Source organism: Tenrec ecaudatus, chromosome 9 (genome assembly GCF_050624435.1).
Source record: "Tenrec ecaudatus isolate mTenEca1 chromosome 9, mTenEca1.hap1, whole genome shotgun sequence".
Classification (NCBI taxonomy): Eukaryota; Metazoa; Chordata; class Mammalia; order Afrosoricida; family Tenrecidae; genus Tenrec; species Tenrec ecaudatus.
Window position 1 is genome coordinate 140,319,727 of NC_134538.1, and position 18,117 is coordinate 140,337,843.

General features: G+C 42.7%; 1 protein-coding gene across 2 annotated transcripts in view; it reads left to right on the plus strand.

Annotated features, from left to right (window-relative positions):
* Positions 1 to 9,274: 9,274 nt before the first annotated feature.
* Positions 9,275 to 18,117, plus strand: part of ING3 (inhibitor of growth family member 3) — a 28,329-nt gene continuing 19,486 nt past the window's right edge. The window contains exons 1-4 of one of the 2 annotated variants that reach the window (XM_075558605.1): positions 9,275 to 9,433; positions 9,690 to 9,761; positions 12,482 to 12,582; positions 14,218 to 14,283. In XM_075558605.1, coding sequence (XP_075414720.1) covers positions 9,406 to 9,433; positions 9,690 to 9,761; positions 12,482 to 12,582; positions 14,218 to 14,283 — 267 coding nt within the window. In that variant the 5' untranslated portion in view covers positions 9,275 to 9,405. Of the gene's footprint in view, positions 9,434 to 9,689; positions 9,762 to 10,476; positions 10,622 to 12,481; positions 12,583 to 14,217; positions 14,284 to 18,117 lie in introns of those variants that run through there. The other variant, XM_075558607.1, reaches the window with a different exon arrangement.

An 18,117-nucleotide genomic window follows, 5' to 3' on the forward strand; every position in this document is an offset into this window, starting at 1 on the left:
CACCCCTTACTTCCTGCACTGGGGCAACCATTCCCATGGCAATGCCCTTGGTATGGCATCTACTAGGCCATTTAGCCATCGTTAGGATTCATTCTTAAGCAGCCCTGGGGTTGCAATGGTTAAGTGTTAGACGCTAACAGGAGGTGGGTGGTTTGAAACTAGCAGCCTCCACAAGGGAGAAAGATGTGGCTGTCTGCTTCTGTCTAGATTACAGCCAAGTAAACACTGTGAGGCAGTTTCCTCTGTCCGACTGGGTCACAGAATCCAGATCACCTCGACAGCTTGATAACACACGACTGTTAATATTGCATGGAAGATTGTCTCACGATTTCAGCCTGTGCTAGGTCAGCTCGCAGAACAGCTCACCTGAGTCCCCCATCCCTAAAAGCTCGAGTAAGGGCAGCCCTCCTTACCCTCATTTCATGAACAAAGAAACAATCTTAGGGACATTGGGTGTCTTCGTTTCTTAGGGTTGCTATCACGGATACCACAAGTGGGTGGATTTAAAGAACAGAAATCGGTTTTGTCACAGTTTGGGAGGGTAGACGTTCAAATTCTGAGCATGGGCTCTAGGGGGGGCCGGGGATCTTGTCTCAACTTCTTTTGCTGTGATCACGAGGTGTCGATGGGATCAGGTATCAGGCATCAAAGAACAAAAAATCACGGCATTGTGAATATGGGTGAGTGCGGAGTGGAGACCCAATACCAGGAGGGTAAGGGGAAGGTGAGATAGAAAGGGGGAACTGATCACAAGGTTCTACATATAACCCCCTCCCTGGGGGACAGACAACAGAAAAGTGGGTGAAGAGACGTCAGACAGTGCAAGACATGCCAAAATAATAATTTACAAATTATCAAGGGGTAATGAGGGAGGGGGGCAGGGAAAAATGAGGAGCTGATACCAAGGGCTCAAGTAGAAGGCAAATGTTTTAAGAATGAGGATGGCAACAAATGTACAAATGTGCTTGACACAATGGATGGATGGATGGATGGATGGATGGATTGTGATGAGAGTTGAACGAGCCGCCAATAAAATGGTTTTTAAAAACAAAATGAACCAAAAAAACCAATAAGATGTTACACCCCTTATGCTCAATCTAAAGATAATAAAATAATTAATATTTATAGCTTACGATGGTGGTACAAAACCAAAACTTCTCGCTGCCCTTCTTCCGAGCTCCTGGGCTTGTGGACCGGTCTGGTTTGGTCAGACTTCCCTCTGTGTCTGCTTTCTTCAATTCCTCATCTGCTCTTTTTTATTAGGTAACCAAAGAGCCAAACTCACTGCCAACTCCTAGTCCCCCTATAAGACAGGGGTTCCAAGACTGTAACTGTTTACTGGCGTAGAAAGCCCTGTCTTTCTCCATGGAGCTGCTGGTACTTTTAAGGGCTGGCCTTGTGATTAGCAGCCCAATGCCTAATCACTGTGCCACCAGGGCTCCTTATGGTAATTGTGATTGCTTTACAAGCCATCCTGCACTGAGGGCGGGAATGGGTGTGCAGGGCGGAGAGATGGTGGCAGGGAGAAAGAAGAAGATTCACGAATCTGGAAGGTTTAACAAGATATTCTTGTTGATTTCATTTCTTGAGATGGGCTGTATCACTACCTACAGCAGGTTTCTTTAAAAAACATAAATTAAAATAAAAGCCCTACGGATTCCTACCCCTCAAACCTAACGAGTGGTCTAAGTGGCTTTCAAAAACCGGGGGGGGGGGGGGGAAGTAAAACTAAAATGGACTTGGAGTCTTTAGCGACAAGAAAGTTCATGTCAAAAGAGAACAAGGAATATTTATAAAAAATAAAGTACGTCCTACAAATTAATAAAAGTCAAATCAAATAGAGCATCATGAATGTAGCAAAACCCAAACAAACAAACAAAAAAGCTTATTCCCAAACATGATTACATCCATAAATCTAGGAGCAAGGATGCTTAGTACATATTTTGGGGAGACACATTTAGTGGTAACTCAGGAGGAAGGGGAAAGGACTAGAAACATCTGGAAATGCATAAAACGAAGGCCAATACCAAAGATGCTGCTCATCGCTGTTTCTATTTGTGGCTTTTTAAAGATGTAGAGTCAGAAAAGGCTCTTGTGAAGGCATTTTATTCTGCGGACTCCTCGCGGCATCAGGGGGAGTCCACTTCCTGGAGCAGAGTGAAGATTTCATTTGAAAGGATTGAAAGGAAAGTTTCAAGATGGTGTCAGGCAAGTAGCAGAACCTCAAACTATCAAGCCAAGCAAGGTGCCCCGAAGAGATGTAATCTGAAGCACTTCAGCTTCCCTGACTCTTGGACTCTATTTAAGAGTCATATTTTGCATCCAGATTTGAACCTTTTCCTCTATTCTCGTTCAAAGGTTGGAAACAGAGACACGGTACAGAGATAGAATTTAGCCAAGAATGTGAAGTTGAGAACGAGTTTATTGAGGCAGGGAAAGAACTCCTGGGAGGGAAGGGAGGGCAGGGAAAGGGACGGAGGCATATTGAGCCCCCAGATGGGTTCCATGACTCAAGAGTTAGGTCAGGGAAGTCGCACCTGGTACTGGGCCCACGAGACATATATAGGACATGAGTTTAAAGGCATATGAGCCCATAAGGGGAAGGGAGGTTCTTTGCACTGCAGTTGCAAGTTCCAGGCCTGTCAGTAAATCATGTTGTTCCTAGGCAACAATGCTAGGGAGAGAGGGGCTGTGTTCTGGCCCAGAGGTACACTCTGTGAAACACTGAAGGCAGGTGCTTTGAAGCTCAGGTGTTCTGAAATTCAGCCAGGTCGTTTGTCTTCTAGAGAAGCTGGTACAAGGGGCTGTCTTGGTATGGACTAGCCCAAACACTAGTTCCTTCTACACAGCCAATAGGTTCCAGTGTAGCTGGTTACTCCATCGTCCCTACCTCACCTCTCTTGAATTAAGACCAGCAGTGGCAGTACCACATCTGTGATGTGATAATCCTGGCGTTCAGTTCCACGTGGTGGCCACTCTCCCAATGAATGAGCTGAGGCTTCAGGCAGGGCTCTGCATAGCCCAGGAAGTGGATGAATGTAGATAAAATTAGGAGAAGACATAACAATATTAGTGATCATGCAAATAGCTGGCATTTATTTAACTGAGTGCTTTGCATAGAAAATGTCATTTCATTGTAATAGTCCTGTGATTTAGCTATGACTACCATTTCATTTTGCTGGCCAAGAAATAGCCTGCAGAGAATTAGAATAACTTTATTCTGCAAGATCACACAACAGTGTTAGGAGTAGAGAAATGAAGCATGGCCCAGATTCTGCACTCAAACCCCACACCATTCTGCCTGCTGCTTTCCAAATATAACAGGAAAAAAAGAAAGGAAGAGGGGTGTGATTGACCATAAAGGTGTGGGAAGGGGGCAGATACTCGATCCGCACTATAGAAATGCCATGTAAATGCCCAGAGTCCAGGAGTTCATAATATATAGTGACAACTATCTGAGTGATTAATAGTTAACATGACTTTCTAATTTCTTTTTGAACTGTGACATGGTGATTTAAGTCTCTTGTAGTAGTCTGGTGAAGTGAAATTGCTTCGTGTTTTCTTGAACTCTCATTCAGCGAATGAGTGGGAGCTTGTAAATAAGGTACAGAGGCCTCTAACGTGGGGATTGGTCAGTTTGCGCTTCCACAGGCAATGCAGGTGTGAGCCATCTCAACTGGAAGAACAGGAATCCCAGAACCACCAGGAAGAAGAGCCACCTGGGGAGTGTGTGGGACAGTCCTCCCTGAAGTGGCAGAGGCAGCAGAGGGTGCAGCAGCAATGTCATGAGACGGAACAGAGGAACCCCCAAAGAGAGAGCAGTAGATAGGTTTTCTTGTCGAGAGAGGCTGCAGCCATGAGACCATGTGGCCCAGAGGCTAAGGACCAGAGAGGGACATGCCTACCAAGATGGCTGAGAAGAGGCGCTGTGAACAAATGAACTGTTTCCTTACCATTTTGTAATCTGTAAACATCCCCAAATAAACCCCCATCAGTAAGAGTATTGTTTGTGAGTTCTACATGGCCATTGCAACAGATTATGGAACCCAGCAGAGAAGTAGAGTGCTCTGGGGGAGATGATGGTTGAGCATCACCATATGGTAAAGAAGGATGGAGGGTGCAGGCAGGTCTGACCTTTGCCTTATGGCAATCAGCCTTGGACTGGTGTGGACCTGGATTCTCCATCTTTTTGTAGCCAGAGGAAGTCAGATGTGACCTCCAGGCCATTTCTTCAGGTAGCAAGCAATAAAATAAAATAAAATCCGCTCAAAATAAACTAGGAGAAAAGTGGAGTAGCAGTTCTGGGGTTCAGCAGTAGCATCAGGTGTGGGCTGTATAGCTATTTGTTCTGCAAATGAATGTAATCTTGCCCAAACTTCCCGCGTCTCTGCATTCCGATTTCCAACCCCAGGAGAGTGCATCTGGCAGGTCCAGCTTCCCACTGCTCCTGGCCCATGAATGAGCTGGGGACAGGGGCCACAGCAGGGAAATCCAGATCTGACCACAGGAGCCATTCCTGTACATGACAGGCACTTCCTGGCAAAGGTGATAATGGTTGTAAGTAGGCAGTCTAAGACTCTTAGACTCTAAGCTGTATATCTCATATGGCCTGATGGTCTACAGTTATCATGTACACCTACAAACACACATTTTTATGACTGACACATATGCCGCAACAGTAAAGACTTTAGCTCATGAACTAAACTAATATCTAAGTTTTATTATTTTTTCTTTCTCTGGAGAGTGCTAATATGCTGCCTTAATTGAGAAGCCTTATTTTCTTCTTTTCCCAAAATGAAAAAATCTTTGTTTTGAAAGCTCGGTGTTTTGGCTATCTAGTGCTATAATAAAAATGCCACAAGTGGATGGCTGTGGCAAACAAATTGATTCTCTCCCAGTGTAGGAGGAGGCTAGAGACTCACATTTGGAGTATTGGCTAGAGGGGAAGGCTCATCCTTCCAGTACCTGTTGACAAGGCTTCCAGGGAATTCTCCATGTATCTTAACATCAATCTCCCTCTAGATCGAGAAGCTTCACCGTGCAGTCATCCCAGGTCCAATGGATGCACCTAACTCCTGGTTCTTCTTTCTGTGAGACAATAGGTCTCTCTGATTTCTACTTTTTCTTCTTTCCTTTCACCTCCAGATAAAGGATGCTGCAGGACACATTTCTGGGAATCTTCTCTATGACAAAGCTGTGATATGATTTCAGGTGCTGCACCCCACTCTCAATCATCTTAGAGACTTCTCACGTCGGATCACACCTCACATAAGGAATCATCACATGACGGTCAGACCACCAAGAATCATGGCCCAGTCAAGGTGACACATACTTGGGAGAGTGGGATGGGGATGTGTGGGGGGTGGGGGTGAGGGTGGAGGGGGCACATTTCCACCCATGATACTCTGGTTCCACTGAAATGATGAACTTATGCCAATCAAAGTACTCTCAATGACACTCCTGCTGAAAATCACTAAAATTGCTATATATATTTTTAAAGTATCAAATATATATTTTAAATCATTTTATTGGGGGCTTGTACAATTCTTATCACAATCCATCCATCCATTCATTGTGTCAAGCACATTTGTACATTTGTTGCCATCATCATTCTCAAAACATTTACTTTCTACTTGAGCCCTTGGTATCAGTTCCTCATTTTCCCCACCCCTCACCTCATGAACCCTTGATAATTTATAAATTATTATTTTGTCATGTCGGAAATAAAGAAATGCTTACAGGAGAACAAAAAGAAAAAGAATGGGAATATTATAAGGGAAGCCACCTCACAGTGACCCCAAGAATAGGGCAGAAGTGCCTGACAGTTTCCAGGGCTGTGAACTTTACTGAAGCACAACACATCTTTCTCCCACGGAGCAGCTGGTGGATTTGAACCACCCACCTTTTGACTAACAGCCAAGTACTTACCTAATGAGTCACCTGACCGAAAAATGAGGGCCAAAGTGGGCCTTGACTCGCAGAATGTCAAGTTCTGGAAACCTAGGACTTCAGCTTCGACACCTATGCTGGATGCCAGGGTCAGGAGGTCAAACCAGGAACCCTTCCAAAGAAGGATGTCCAAAAGGAGATACAAATCTTGAGGCCCCAAAGCATTACACTTCCCGTGACAGTATAAATCAGAAATCAATCTGATGTTCAGAAGAGCTCAGTGAAGGTGTTTGAGAATCAGGACTGTCTTAACCTTGAGGCTCAGTGAAGGCGGGAAAAGCCCCCATTCTGGTGTACAGCCCAAGTTCCATCGACTGTGCAATAAACCTCCAGTAGAAAAAGGAATACAATCCTAGGATTGATGGTGTCCCCAAGAATTCTACAAAAGCAAGTTTGAAAACTCTGGCCAACTTTCACTCCAATCTAAAAAAGCATCAGCATGAGTTCAGTAAAAAAATCACAATCCACACACAGCAGTCTCCATGAGTAAAAGCTCGCTACAGACAGTCCAGAAAGACCCATTATTGGGTTGTGATGGTTAAGGTTGTGTGTCACCTTGGCTGGACTATTAATGCTTCCTATTATGGCATTTGACAGTTATGTAATGATGTAGGCACGCCCGATTTCATAATCCAATAAAACAATCATTTTCATGATTAACTCTACCATGAGCAGCCAGTCCCCTAAACAGAAGTTTCCTAGGAGGTATGACTGATGTCCAATAATATATGGACATTCTGGTAAAGTTCCTGAGTTTTTGTGGGCTCTGTCTCTGACACCTGGCTCATCATCATCCGATTTCCGGTTCTAGGGATTTGAACCAGTAACTGCGATTCTGCCTGCCACTATGGGGTTTCTGTAGATACACGAGACAGGAGAAGCCAGTCTGACCCACAGACTTGGGGCTTCCTAGTCTATACAACTACATGAGCCATTTCCTTGGTAAATATGTATGATATGATCTTCACTGGTTTTGTTTCTTTAGATCGGGTGCGTAATACGTCTGTCACAATCTACTAGTCGATTGCAAATGTAGTGTGGGTACATCGCATGGCATTAAAAAGTAGACATAAGCCTATCATCAATCCGGTTACTTAATTGATTCACAATGCAGCCAATCAGATGCAATCTTAGGTATCAAACGCATGCGCAAACAACTGAGCTAAGTGCAGCAAAACTGACAAGCTAAGGCATCGCCAATTTCTAGACCTTGTTTTTTTTCTCTTAAACGTAAGAAAGGGTATTAAAATGAGTGGGGGAGCTGGACCAAGTAAGAAGACAAAAACGTATCACTTTCATATGGGTTGGGAGATGTTGACACTACAAGCCGATATTCAGCTGAAGTCCAGAGCGCATAAACAGTTCTGGAACTTACTCGCTGAGGGAAAGTACCCAAACATGAGAAAACGTGCTACCTCCTTGATTACATTATTCGACTCTACTTATTTATGTGAGTCAGCCTTTTCCCATGTAAAGATCATTAAGTCCAAGTGCTGTTCCACCATGACTGATGATCATGTGGAAATGTGCTTGAGGCTGGGGGTCAGCAGCTACTTACTGTCCGGAATATGCATCCCTGGCTCATTCCACTCAGTGCAAGTCATCAGAGTAAACTCAGGCAATAACAAAAAATGTACATAGTTAATTGTGTTGTGTTATGCAATATGGACTCATGCGGTTATGCAAGGTACATAAACATACACTGTACATATAAAGAATTATCAATGCCTTTATGAATAAATGTCAAAAATAAACATAAATATGTTTTGCATTTTTGTGTTTGGTAGATCATTTTGACTTGATTTTATAGGTACCTAGCATGCTGAAAAAGTGTGACCACCCCTGCTGTCGATAAAGCAGCCAAAGGCATAGCTCTTTTACAAATTTTCAATTAGCAGATAGCAAAATTTTTGCTTATTTGTATAAATAAACCAAAAAGGGAATCAATACTTCTAAACCTTGAATAGGTTGAGAGGAAGAAGTGTAAAAGTCTAACATATACCAAGAAACTCAGGCATGTATCGCTGTGAAACTACAAAGAGGTCAAAGACCATAAGATCTGAGAGAGAAAAGACCAAAGGCACCAGGCTTGTGATTCAAGTTCAGAAAAGAAGCAATTCTTTTAGGATCGGGGCAAGGTTCCTTTGAGATTTATCCCTAGGACAAGGACGGCTCCTGATTAAAAGATGTGGGAAATGTTTGGATATAAAAGCATGTATAGTGAACAAACACAGGCAGTGTTGCTATATAAATTAGAAAAAATGCAGCTAGAACATCTGATTATGAAGTAGACATTTCCCTAAATGTCTTTATGTAACTAAAACTTACACAAAGGATTATTTACATAAAGAACGAAGAAATTTACATAAAGAGTAACACATTGAGTGATATGGGGTCGCTATTAGTCAGAAATGCCTTCATGCCAATGGGCCTACTTGCCTTAGGAAAGGAAGAAAACCAGGAAGAAAGTGACCTAGGCAGAACTAACTCTCACGGGTGAACTTTTAGGAAAAGGAGTTCTAGGTGTGGAATAGCGCTGCAGACGTCTACGGTAGAGGGTTTACTCCTAATTACGGGCCCGGCCAGCGAAAGGTTCTAGCAATTAATTTCTGGTTACATCTTATTGTTGTTGTTGTTTGCGGGTTCTGGTTGCGTATACACATCAGTTAACACTAGCACCATGACGAGAGGAAAACAGGTACACAGTACAGAGAGGACGACTCTGGCGTCCAGTTGTCCGTCTTTTCCTCTGCGAGTGCGCATCGCACACCAATTTTTCAGTCTCCATCACGTTCCAGCTACAAGGACGTCAGCCAGGTGTCCTGTGTGCGTTCCTGGGAGTTAAGACGGACGCTGAATTCCAGCAGCGCGTTCGGCTTTGAACAATCCAACCTGCCCGAACTTTGCTGTTTATTCCAGCGCTAGAACCTTGGCTCTGTGCCAGGCACTGAAAGGCGTGACTCACACACGCCAGGTCATGAAATCATCGCGGTGGAGAACAGGTGAAAAGTTGTTCCAGTTCTGCGTGCAGGAGCATACAACTCCCGTCATCCCCTCTTCGAAAACCAACAAATAAACAAAGGCAGCGCATTTCGGATTCAGTGGCGGCCGCCGCGCTAAGGCGCCTGGGATTTGTAGTTTCCTCGCGGAGCGCGGCCGCGCGTCGACGCCCCGTCCGGAAGCGCGGGGACTACACTTCCCACACAGGCGCAGGAGCCGGCACCGGCTGGCTGACGTCAGGGCTCCGGCCAGCCAATGGCAGCTCCGGGCGGCAGTGAGGCGAGCGCCGTCAGGCGCCAAAGTGTTTCTTTTCTTTCTTTCTTTTTTTTTTTTTTTTCCGGAGCTGAGCGGGCGCTGCTAGCGGAGGCGCCATATTGAAAGGGACAAAACTCCGGCGACAGCGAGTGACACAAATAAACGCCTGGACGCCCTCGTTCCTTCAGCTCTCAGGCCGCGATGTTGTACCTGGAGGACTATCTGGAGAGTGAGTGCGCGGCGCTGGCGGAGCCGTCGCTGGAAGCCGCGGGCGGGCGAGAGCGCGAGTGGCCGGGCCGGCGGGATGGCGGGCGGGCGGGAGGGGGCGGCGGGGGATGTTTCTTTCTCACGGTAACTGGCAGCCTCGTTGTGGCCGCCGGCTCCCTGCCCTCCCCCCCCACCCCGACGCACGCCCCGCACCCGGTGACGTAGGCCCGTCCGTTCGCCGTTGGCCCCGCCCCTCTGACGGATTCTGCCTTTGACAGTGATTGAGCAGCTGCCCATGGACTTGCGAGACCGCTTCACGGAGATGCGCGAGATGGACCTGCAGGTGCAGAGTAAGTCGCGGGCTGTGCTCCCGTCGGCGGCGCGCCGGGCCCGCTCTGGGCCTCCCCCTCCCCCCGGGGCGCCTTCGCGAGTTTATTCTAAGTTGCCCCAAAAGAACAGGCGCTGCCGAGTTTTGCTGAGGCGTTTCCAAAGGAAATGTTGGGGCAATTCCTTTCTCCAGTGAGACGGCGACCTTCCCCCAATATGTATTGATTGATTTGGAGTTGAAATGGTGTGAATTAATTGGAGTTAGAGCAGCGTCTGTGTTGAGGATGTTGACTTCAGCCGTGATCACGAAGTAAGCTTTCAAAAGTCGTGGAGAGTTGGAAATCAAAAGCCCCTGCCACGAGGCAGTCTTGTACTTGCTCCAAGAGATTGGTGCCAGGCAGGGATACGGGGTCCTGTCTTGTCTTTCCTCTCTCTCTCTTCCAAGTAAAAATAACAACGCTTAAAAAAAAGGAAGTAATGCCTCTGAAATGTACTCTTCCTAAAACGTTCCCAGAACTGAGAAGGCCCAGCAGCGCTGGAGGGAGGGAGGTCGTCAGAAACCCCTGGTCGTTTGGAATGCTGCACTCTGGAAAATGCACATGCAACGAGGAGGGCAGGAGACAAAAGGTTTAACTCCAGGCTAGCTGTCTGCTGTAATGAATCATTTTTTCTTTTGTTTTGCTCGCTGGGGATTTGCATGCGTTTTCCAAAATTATCTTGCTGTTTCACAGGGCAGTGTTTCCACAATAGTCGGTCCTGAGAAGGGCCAGGGCAGATGGCCTTGGAGGGGCCCCGGAACACACTGCAGCTCTGTGCAGTGCTGTAGTTTCCCAGATCATGTCTTTCTTTCCTGATCAAGTCATTTAAAAGGCCCACTACTCAGGTATGGCAAAGAAGCATTGCTGTTGGCTCTCACAAAGTAAATACTAACAGGGGTGTTACGTCTCAAAACAAGAAAGCAGCGTTGAGTACCAAATTCATGTTCACCTTGCACCTCACGAACTTTCCCCACTGTCAAGGTGATGGACTGAGAGGGATTTTGTTTAAGATTGAGTGCAGAGAAGAATAGTGCAATACGTAATTAGAGTGTATGATCCAGAGCCCCCTCTGGTCGTGGCTGGCCCTGGGTTTGTAGGTGCTCGATAGTTAAACTGTTTAGCTTGTATTCATGGCCAGTCTTCATGGAGCATGACTCCACAAGATACGTTCCTTGATTCCATATGTGTCTGCTGTGCTCAGGCTGTGCATCAACCCACGGTCTTTCCGCCTCTGCCAGGTGTTCTCCGTAGGGAGGTAGGCATGGAGGAAGACCTGGGTTTTAAGGTCTGATGGAAAGGAAAAGACTATCTCAGAAAGAGATCGGTGCATCAAACAGGGCCTCTAGTCAGTGTATTCAGAAACCTTGCTGGCGCTATTGGGTAAGTGTTGGGCTGCTAACTCCAAGGGTGGTAGTTCAAACCCAGGTGCCGCTACTTGGGAGAAAATTGAGGCTGTCTGCTCTACTAACCGCCCTCCCCTCACCCCCCCACACACAAACATCCCACATCCATGTCCATTATAAGTGAGTGTACTTTTTCAGTCTCATCAGTTCCATTAGGGGCATACTAGAAAGTTGATATGTGAGGACGCCATCAACTGAGTGTACTGTATGGTGGGAGTCTGAACTGGGTGTGAGATTGCCCATCTATTGAACAACACCCAGTATGCACAGTAATGTGGTTAGATTTGTTGAAGTGTGTGCTCTGCAGGATGAGCTCTGACTTTGATGTCAGGATAGATCTAGGGCTCTGCTAGCCCACTCATTGACCTTAATCCCTTTGAGAAATTTTCATCACCTTCAAAATCAGTGATTGAGGGATTAAAAACAATATAATGTTACAAAGAATAGCACCTGATACAAGGTAGGCATTAAGTAAAGAGTATTATTTTGTAATTTTTCACTGTCATTAAAATTTAATCTTTATAATCTATATAAATTTCAGACTTTTAATGTTTTTACCTTGAGTAGGCCAGGCAGTTTACTTACTCTATTACCAGGGGTCCCTAGCGCTTGCTAACCCTGAGAGCGACTATGGGCTAACAAGAGGCCGCTGTAGAAATGCGTTTAAGAAATAAATACTTATTTAAACCCAGGAAAACACCTGCATTTTTTTCTTACATTAGAACTTTTTAGGATCGCTAAAGAAATCTGATGCACAGCGAATTGCTTCAAAGAATATGGCCCACTAGTTGTCCTTCACTTGCAGGACGATAGAACCCCTTTTGTGTGTTTATTTTTCATTTTGTAGCAGATATCAAATGAGATCATTATTCCTGGCACACACTGTGAAGAAAACTTATCCAGAATAGTTCACGTAGTATATTAAGTGAATAAATGATTCTACTTAGTGTGTTCCATTGGAATAAGAGATGAGATGAGTAAATGCCATATAGCAAGACATTATAAAGTCATTTTACCACGTTTTCTTATTAAAGAAGTGGTTGTTTTTGTACCATTGCTTTTGACCCTGAGGCTCACCACTGAAAAAACGATCTATTGACCCAATTTGACAATTAGAAAACATTTTGAAAACACTAAGAAAAATCATCAGTAGAAAAAGAAGTAAGTGTATCATAATGAAATTATTGGCCAAATGAAAGGAACATATTTTTATATGTCTTTTTCTCCCTTTCCTTATAATGTGTGTGTATTCAGTGTATGGACTTGGCCATCGAATTATAAAGTTGTTTCATTATGTTACAGATGCAATGGATCAACTAGAACAAAGAGTTAGTGAATTCTTTCTGAATGCCAAGAAAAATAAACCGGAATGGAGAGAGGAACAAATGACTTCCATTAAAAAAGTACGTTCGGTGCACTGAATGATCTATCACAAATATGAGGATCCTGTTTTTCTGGAGATGGAAATAAGGGAAAATTATTAGTAGCTCTGTAGTATTTAAATAATTTGTTGTGCTTTGAAAACAGGAGGTGTAGGCATTTTTAAAAAATCATTAGGGAGTTACAGAACTTTCAAAAATAATTACTGTAAACCAAAAACAAAGTCATTGCCATCGAGTCTATTCCAAATCGTACATGTTAAAAAAATTTTTGTAGGGGGAAAATGAGCAGCAGATAGTAAGGGCTCAAGTAGAAGGCAAATGTTTTGAGAATGATGATGGCAACAAATATACTACGTTTTTGACACAATGGATGTATGTATGGATTGTGATAAGAATTGTACGAGCCTCCAATAAAATGATTTAAAATTTTTTTCTATTCATCTATTTTTATTACAATATTATTTATTTATTTGTTTAAATCATTTTATTGGGGGCTCTTTCAACTCTTGTTATAATCCATATATCGATTGTATCTGACATATTTGTACAAATATTGCCATCATTCTTTTCTATAAATTTACTTTCCATTGAGCCCTTGGAATCAGCTCCTCTTTTCTGCCCCCCCCCCCAAACCCTCGTGGCCCCTTGATAGATTATAATTGTTATTATTTTCAAATCTCACACTGACTGCTGTCTCCCTGCCCCTCTGGTTTCTGCTGTTTTTCCCCCTGGGTGTGGGGGTGTGTGGTTTTATATGTAATTGAACTTTCCTTCCTTGTGCTTAAACATGTAAAATTGTCCCTACTTTTAATCCTGGTGGCTTAATGGGTTAAACACTGGGCTGCTAATTGCCAGATCAGCAGTTCAAACCCACTAGCTGCTCCACATGAGAAAGATGAAACTTCTTCCTCCCCTAAGGATTTGTAGTATAGGATCCCAAACTTATTTGGGGTACTGCTCTCTTTTCAGAGGGAGAAAAAAATATTCCTCATGCTCCCTTGACAATTAAAAATATTTTTACTATAGTCCATAATCCAGAAGAAAGTGTAAGTGCGTGCATTCGTAGCCTTCATGGGTTCTTCCAGCCTTCCCCCACCCCACCCCCCCACACCCCGACCAGGCAAGACCACCTGCTCTGGCAAACACTGGTTTACAGCCTATGAAATCCAAGTGGGCAGTTCTGCTCTGCCCTGCAAGCTTGCTGTGAGTTGATATCTACTCAGTAGCAGTGAGGTTTGTTGAATATAACTCTTCCAAAGTAGAGAATGCATCAGCTGTCACACTAAGGTTTTAAGATTATGAACTGGTTCAGTCAGGGACTGGAAGCAGCTTCACAGACTTGAATTTGAGCCTCGTTAGATTATGTAGCTTTAACTAGACATTAGGCTAGACTTGGAATGCTATGCACATTTTTTTTTTTTGCTGGGAATTCTGAGCATTTGTCTTTGATTCTTGGCTGATGTCCATAATTTATGATTTTTCACTTAACCCCTTTCTACCTGTCACTGGGTTTTTATCGCTAATGTATAGTCACTGAAAATTGGATTGGTGATAACAGGGTCTCACAAAATAATGATAAATAGGTAGTTATGTATCCTGCATATGCATTTTTTAAAAAGTATTAATTTACCCTTGAAATGAAATATTTTGATACAGGATTACTACAAAGCTTTGGAAGATGCAGACGAGAAGGTACAATTGGCAAACCAGATTTATGACTTGGTAAGTAATATTACAGCCTTACTGTATCTTTCGACTTGACTTATAGATAATAATTGATCTGTTACTGATTTAAATTCTATAGTAGGAGCCAACGAAAACTAAAGCATTGCATTCTTGACTCTTGATCCCATTTCATTTGTTTTTCACTTTCTTTTTTTAGTTTCTTTGTGGAATAGTCTGCAGTGAGTTAGTTACTAGGTTACGAACTTTACAGTTTGGCCAATTGTTTTTTCTAATAGTTGTGTCAATATTAGATATCTTTTATTGAAAAAAACAAGAATTGATGCTAATTTTATGCATCCTGAGAGAATGTGTTTACTTGGCTGAGATCCTTTTGAGAATACTGTGTTGGTAAGAATCCTTGGTAAGATGATGGAAAGGAGAACGAAACCCATTTGAATCCATGTTTACCTACATGATTTACCAGATAAATCAGGTGGCAGAGAGTTTGTGAAACACTAAGCCAAATAAATATTTTGATTTTTTTTAATGGTCATTTTTTCACCAGCAAGACTTCGGAGATAGAAATCACCAAGAAACAGGATAGGATATAAACTATTTCTCAAATTAATGTAACTGTTAGTTTTTCTTCTTTTTTAATGCTTGACCTTTTGGATTTTTTATCATTTTATTGGAAGCATAGCTAGATATCAAAACATCTCATAGTTCAATCACATCAAGCAGTATTGTACAAATATTACCACAGTTTCAACACATTTTCTTCTTGAACTCCTTGATATCAGTGCCACTTAACCCCTTCCCTCATCTTACCTCCCAGGAACCTTATTTATTTATTTACCACAGCTTACACCATCCAGTATCTTCTGTTGTTCTCTTCCCTCCAGTTGAGTTATACAGTTACCAGTGCTATCAGCTGTCTTCCTCTCTACCCTCCTTCCCATTCCCTCAGGGAGCCAATGCTCTTGTTACTGTTTCTAAAGGGTTATTTATCGTGGCTTTCTTGTATTCATTGATCTTAGTTATACAAATGAACATACACAAGTCTAACATGATTAATCAGGTAAAACAAAGCCATAATGGTAAGAGGAGGAAATACTAAAGCACTAGAGGAGAGTTATGTGCTTCATCGGTGCGATACTGCACGCTGGATTTATCATCCCTTCCATGTGAATCTTCTGAGAGGGACTTTTTAAATGTGAAGTGTCTTGTCCTAAAATAAATATTTTAAGAAAGACTTCTGTTTTTGCCTGAAACTATGATAAAGTAGAAAACAGAAGCTTAGTTTTTGTTAACGGTGGCATATCGGTCCCATATTTTGTTTCTCCAATCTCATCTATATACAGTTTTATTACTATACAAGTACATATAAACATAATGGTGAATGAGACACAACAATTTAATTGGACACTGTAAATGCCTATATTAAACTAGGAAACATGGAAAACCAGCGAAGGTGTAGCGGTTTTATATAGTAAAAAACTGTAATGCCGAAAATATAACGTAGAGGAGTCCTGGTGATGCCGGGGGTTAAAGGCTGGAGTTAGCACCCCAGAGGTAAACTTGGCAGATTGAGCCACCGCCCTCTAGCCGCTGTGCCTGAGAAGGTGAACTTCTCGGGAAGCCCAAGCAAGGGTTCTCCGCGGCCCTCGGAGTCCTTGTAAGTCAAGATCAACTTGACAGCCGGGGCTCTGGGCTTTATATGGAGGGAGACTCCTGTTCAGGAAGTACACTAGATTTTTCATAAGAGATAACTGCACAAAGAAAGGTAAAATAAACCATTGCTTGATTACTGTGGAATAAAAACAAAAATGTATTGGGAATTCTAGGGAGGGGGTGGAAATGGAGAGAAAAAGTGGGAGGAGGAGTAGGGGAGTTGGTTTTGTTTTTTTTTAAGCCCACAGGAAGAGTTTAATAGGATGTTGTTAATTTCATTTCTTGAGATGGGTTGTGTAAACATAGACAGTATGTTTCTGTAAAAAAACAAACAAATTCCTCCAGATTCCTTATCCTGAAAACCTAAGTAGCAGTTAGAGTGGCTTAAAAAAGAGAGGAAAATAAAATTGGAAATGGACTTGATACGTTCATCTCAAAAAAAAAGTTCTTGAATTTTGTCTGTAAACAGAAGATATTTATATTCTAACACAAAACTTGTTTGTAACACTCTTCTTTACATTTAATGCTATCACTCTTTATTTGGAGACCAATCATCTATTTTCAAAAATCATCTAGTTCTTTAGCTATATTCTTTTAATATATATAAATTTCTCATATTTTAGAAATACTGCATGTATTTAGAACAAGTATTGCACATGTGTTTTGACCACATTGTTCAACACTGTGTGCAGAGAATTTAATGTGATGCAATGGAGGAATAAAAGTAAATGAAAATAAAAAAAGGTAAAAGAAATACTCTCCTGAAGGTGTCTAAATGAGTTCATAAAACATGCCTATAAACTAAAGAATCCTTATAGAAACCTGAACCAGTAAAGGTTAATGTTAGTTTCTTTTCTCCAACAGCTTTAGCTAATGAGCATATGTTGTTTATTTTACTTTCGAAGTACACTTACTTCACACTTATCAACATGGTTAAGTTCTAAGCTTCACATCGTTATATGAAAACTGGCATTGTGTGAAAATGGAGGATAATCAATTGAGATCACAAGATAGAGGATAATCACATCATTATATGACTTCCAAATAACATCATTACAGAACTACAAAATATATTACTGTAAAAAAAAATCACCATTACACATCTGTACAAAATGACATCATGACATAACTAACTGCCTGACCACTGAGAATCATGGCCCACCCAAATGGACACCTATAACTTACCTGCCACAGCCAGTGTCATCCTCCCTTGTGCCTCCTTGTTTACTACTCCCAGACATGTCCTGAGGGCACAGTTTAGTTGGATAGTAGATGTTTTACTATCCTTGTAAATGTGAAATGTCAGATAGCAAAATAGTGTTCATGGAGAGTAGATGTTTCTCTAGCCTTTTCTTTCTGTTTCTCCAACGTACTGTACTTCCCAGTTGGAGTACTCTAAGACAAAACCAATACCAAAAAAAACACACAAAACACCTGAACTGTAATTAGAAACCGTAAACTGTTCAAATCTTCAAGTTCACATTCTGAGAAATGCATATGTATACCCATGTAACCAACACCTCAATCAAGATCGCATTGTCAATCAGTCTAAAAAGTTCCCTTAGGTCGTTTTCCCATCTGTCACCCCTCGGGTCCTTTATCCCATCTGGACAGCTGTAGAAAGTGCTTCTGCCTTTGATATAAACTGTACAGTTTAACTATAAAATATACCTGTAAGCATGCTATCCCCTGCTTGACAGCCTCGTGGGTCTGCTCCTAATGTATTGTATGTCTGGTTCCTGCCTGATCTCTCATGGCATCTCTCTTGTCCCCCAACCCTAGCCACCACCAGCCACACATCCCGTCCACAGACACCCTGTGTGCAGCACCCGCCTGGACCACAGGACAATGTCTTTCTTTTCCTTGCTTGATTGGTAAACATTTTCCCACCCTTCTCACCCTGCACGCGCATTGCTTCTTCACTAAAATAACCTGGACATGGAGTCATTTGTCCGGGGGGGCTTCATATATGTGTGGGAAGATTGGAGTTTTCCACGGACTTTGTGAAGCACCTAGCAGAGAATTGACTATGTAACAGAAAAGACACGTGTGTGTTTTAAACAGAGGATTTATTTGTCCCTTGTGTGAAATAACTGTTGGCAGAAGGTTTTTTACGGCAACACCAATATTCTCCTGGTGTCAGGCTGCTTTTGATTTGTTCCTACATCATTTCTGGGCAGGAATACCATGTGGATGAGGTTTACCCAGAAGGGTACATTT